The sequence below is a fragment of the Castor canadensis genome, chromosome 16 (genome assembly GCF_047511655.1).
Source record: "Castor canadensis chromosome 16, mCasCan1.hap1v2, whole genome shotgun sequence".
NCBI lineage: Eukaryota > Metazoa > Chordata > Mammalia > Rodentia > Castoridae > Castor > Castor canadensis.
The window spans coordinates 45,265,297-45,269,793 of record NC_133401.1 but is presented as its reverse complement, the minus strand read 5'-3'; the positions used below and the strand labels follow the sequence as shown (position 1 = coordinate 45,269,793).

Below are 4,497 nucleotides of genomic sequence, written 5' to 3'. Positions count from 1 at the left end.
CCCCCCACCACAACGCCGGGCGGGAGGAGGCGCGGGGGCGGCCGGGAGGTCCGCACTCAGGGAGAGCCGGGACAAACGCGCACCGGGGAGCGCGCCCGTTCAGCGGCCGCCCAAAACGGAAGTGGGTGTGAGGAGAATCGCGGTGATTGGCTGAACTGACATGTCTCTCAAGGGGCTGGCGCGAACGCCACTGCGGAGCTCGGCGAGGGGACGGGGCGAAAGGGGAGGGGGCGAGCCGCTGGGAACAGCCGTGGGGCTGGAAGGAAATGAATCACGGAGGTGCGCGGAGGGCTGGCACGATCCCTTGACAGAGCCCACGGGGGCTCGCGGGCGTGAAAGCGGGACGATAGGAGGGGCGGAAGAAGCAGAGCAGGCGCAGAGCTTGAATGGACCGCGGAGGGCGGGGAGTCCGTGATGAGAGCGGCGCTGCGGCGCGGTAGGCGGGACTAAGATTAGCGAGGCGGGGATTGGCCGACAGCCCTGCGCTGCCGTACGTCGCTGATGACGCACGCCTCGGGGAGGGTGCGCGCGCGTTCAGCGGCCTCTTTGTGTGGTGCCCAGATAGGGGAGCGGAGGTGGCGGTAGCGGCGGCCTTGGTTGTCTTCCAGTCTCCTCGGCTCGCCCTCTAGCCGGCACCTCTCCCCTTCCCTCCCCCTTCCTTCTCTCCTTCCTTCCTTTCCTTCCTTCCTTTTCCCCCCCTTCCCCTCCTCCCTTCCCCGTCGGCAACCGGCGGGGGCGGTTCCAAGCAACGGCCGGGCCCGGGCGTTGACGAGGGCCTTCACAAGCCAGGAATCACGGCGACGGCGAAAGCCCGGAGTTCTCAGGGCGGGGGGAAGGGCCGGGCCGTGGAAATGGAGAATTCACAGCTCTGTAAGCTGTTCATCGGTGGCCTCAATGTGCAGACGAGTGAGTCCGGCCTACGCGGTCATTTTGAGGCGTTTGGGACGCTGACGGATTGCGTGGTGGTTGTGAATCCCCAAACGAAGCGCTCCCGTTGCTTCGGCTTCGTGACCTACTCGAACGTGGAGGAGGCGGACGCCGCCATGGCCGCCTCGCCGCACGCCGTGGACGGCAACACGGTGGAGCTGAAGCGAGCGGTGTCGCGCGAGGATTCGGCGCGGCCCGGCGCCCACGCCAAGGTGAAGAAGCTGTTTGTCGGGGGCCTGAAGGGCGACGTGGCGGAGGGCGACCTGATCGAGCATTTCTCGCAGTTCGGCGCGGTGGAGAAGGCGGAGATTATCGCCGACAAGCAATCGGGCAAGAAGCGCGGCTTCGGCTTCGTCTACTTCCAGAATCACGACGCAGCCGACAAAGCGGCGGTGGTGAAGTTCCACCCGATCCAAGGCCACCGCGTGGAGGTGAAGAAGGCGGTCCCCAAGGAGGACATCCACGCCGGCGGTGGAGGCGGCGGCGGCGGCGGCGGCGCGCGGGCCTCCCGCGGTGGCCGTGGTGGCCGAGGTCGCGGCGGGGGTCGCGATCAAAACGGGCTGGCCAAGGGCGGCGGCGGCGGCTACAACAGCTACGGCGGCTACGGCGGCGGCGGCGGCTACGGCGCCTATGGCGGTGGCGGCGGCTCGTCGTACGGGGGCAGCGACTACGGGAACGGCTTCGGCGGCTTCGGCTCGTACAGCCAGCACCAGTCGTCGTACGGGCCGATGAAGAGCGGCGGCGGCGGCGGCGGCAGCTGGGGCGGCCGCAGCAGCAGCGGACCGTACCGGGGTGGCTACGGTGGCGGCGGCGGCGGCGGTGGCGGCGGCGGTGGCTACGGGGGCAGCTCGTTCTAGGAGGGCGCCACCCGCGCCCTTCGTCGGCGTCCGACGCCCTCCCGCGGGGGGCCGCGCGCTCCCCAGGCTGCTCGCCCTCGCGCTGTCCCCCACCCCTCCCCGGGTTTGCCTGCCACCTCTGGTCTCTTGCCTCTCCCCCACCCCCCAAAGATGGACTCGGCCCCCCACACACATTTTGTGTTACAGTCATTGATGGACTCTATTTTTTTATTATTACTTGGACCTTGGTCGTTTTTATACTAGCAAAAATGTCTTGTTTGAATTTGTGTTTTTTTTTTTTTTGGGGAGGGAGGGAGGGAGGGAGTGAACTTGCTGATTCTGTAGCAAAAACCTGGGTGGGGGTTGGGCGGGGTAGTTTACTTTGTTGTAAGGACTTGATACCTGGCTTCAGCGTTTTTCTATGAAACTTACTTGGATTCCCATGCCTGAAAAATTTGGAAGCATATGTACAAAAATCATTTTTACGTTTTATTTTTAATAAATCATTGTGTTTGACCGTATATGTCTAACATTTTTTTTCTAGGATCCATTCCGTACCGTTTTAAGGGATGCTAGTTAAAAAAGATTTTTCATGTTAGTTTTTGACGTGTGCTTTGAGAAAAAAGCTTATTTTTTTTTCCTTTTTCTTTTTCCTGTTGCCCTGCTAGTGATGTGTTGAATTTTATCCCTTACAGGCAAAACTTTTGAAGTGGTGGATGTGGCTTTTTAAAGTTTCTGTGCATCCATCGCTTGTACTAAACGATTTGCTTATCTTGACATGGTTGGTCACTTTCTTAGGAGAATTTACTTCAAAGTATGTACTGTGTAGTTTTAAAAGAAATAGTTTTTGTGTTTAAGCATGTGTTTTCATTCATACAAACTGTTTAAAAATTTTCAGATGGCCTAGTTTTCATCTCTTACGGGTTTGTCTGTAATGAATGGTTACAAGTAAGGGTTACATTTTACCCTAACAGCATTTTTGTATTTTCAGAGCAGGTTTAGAAACGTTTTTTTCCCCCATATATTTGAACTGTTGCCCTCGTGGAAATCCTTCTCCCAACCTTTGTAGCACTACCATCTACTGGCAGAATGGCAGTATAGCTGCAAGACAGTTTGTTCAGAAAACTTGTTTAGGACAATTGCATCAGATTTAGGAGTTTTGCCATCAAAAATCTGTGCAAACTTGGAAGTTACACATTTACTTGTAACTGAGATGGGCTTCAGCAGAATGTAGATGTCAGCCCCTATCACAGTCGCCCTTTCTACATGAGATTTGAAAATGTAAATTGCTATGCATAGCTTGGGCAATAGCCCCAAATTGCTATGACAACTAATGAACCAGCTATGTGTACTGGTATTTTAGGTGCAAGTTGTAAAGCAAAATAATCTGTGTATTCTGCTTGGTTAACATGTATATTTGTAGCCCTTTCATGCAATAGAATTCAAGTTGTTGTTTATAAAAAAAAAAAAAAAACCTGATAATAGGAGAAAATTGCCTTCCTGGATAGAAATATAGAATAGCAACGTTTATGGATATCACAAATAAAGAATTCAATTCTTTACATGATTGAGTGAGAGTATGTATAACCTGGTGGGTGGGCTCAAGAGTACCAATTAATGCAGTATACTTAATGACTTATGGTAAAATTTGAAGTTGAAAACCCAAATCTATACTGAGAAGCTTTCTGAGAAGGAGATTGTTGGGTTTTAAAGTGAAAGAATAATCTTAATGTTGGTCTCCCCTCACGCTTTTTTCTGGTGTGGTCACTAATTCCTAAGGGTTGGTCTTCTGCCAAAATTTTTCTTAATTGCTAGGACTCGGAAGAGAAGTTGTGAGTGCTAGGCTGGGTAATGGCTGCTCAGTTAGTTTGACAAAGGATAGCTGATGCTTGATTAATACTTAAATATATCTCTAACAAATGGGATAGATGTTTCTGCACAGTGTGGAAAGTAAATATTTAGTGAAATATTTACATTTATGTATTTGCTCTTACATAGCTGTATAGTTTCCTTAAGTTTCTGCTCTACTTTTTTACTTTTAGTGATACACAAACTTTCCATAGGCTACTTCACTTGATAATTTGGTTCAGCCTTTTTTTGGGGGTGGGGGGTAGCTCTACGATACAGAAAAGGATTTGCTTAAATTTTTTGTAAGTGTTTTGTATTACTGTGCTTGGCTTAGTTTTGATGGAAAGATCTATTCAGCATCTGTTGGGATAGTACATCTTTTGGAGGATTTTCAGTCTAATAGGGTTATTGTCATTTTTTATTCTCAGCATAGTGACTTCTAAAAAGATGGCTAGTGAGTTATGTGAAAGAATTTGTCTATTAGAAGAGCAAAGTGCTGTCAGGTCATGGTATATTAATATGTCATGTGTCTACCCTTAGAAATTTCTGTGAGTCTTTCCTGGGTTCCGCTTGTCAGTTTTTATGCAGACGTTTTGGCTTGTGGGGCTTTTTAAAAAGGGGGTGGGGCCTGCAACTGGTTTTATGTTTTGATTACTTTCACCCAGGAGAATTAGTGTGACCATTAATTTCTTCAAATCCAACAAGATGTCATGAGAAGAGGTGGTACAGAACCTAGTCAGTATTGAATATGACTTTTGTGCCAAAAGTAATCATTAGTTGAATGTAGTTTTGAAAGTTCTTGAAAGAAGTTAAGACTAAATCTCTTTAAAAAGCTTGCAAATTGTTAAGGTTCAAAGTGCTACCAGAGCTGAGTGAATATACTGAT

At 50.5% G+C, this 4,497-nt stretch overlaps 1 protein-coding gene across 1 annotated transcript; it reads left to right on the top strand.

Moving 5' to 3' along the window:
- Window positions 1-496: 496 nt before the first annotated feature.
- On the top strand, window positions 497-1,919 carry Hnrnpa0 (heterogeneous nuclear ribonucleoprotein A0). Its single transcript, XM_020166025.2, has one exon. The coding sequence runs from the start codon at window positions 852-854 to the stop codon at window positions 1,782-1,784; it is 933 nt and encodes a 310-aa protein (XP_020021614.2). The 5' UTR covers window positions 497-851; the 3' UTR covers window positions 1,785-1,919.
- Window positions 1,920-4,497: the final 2,578 nt, after the last annotated feature.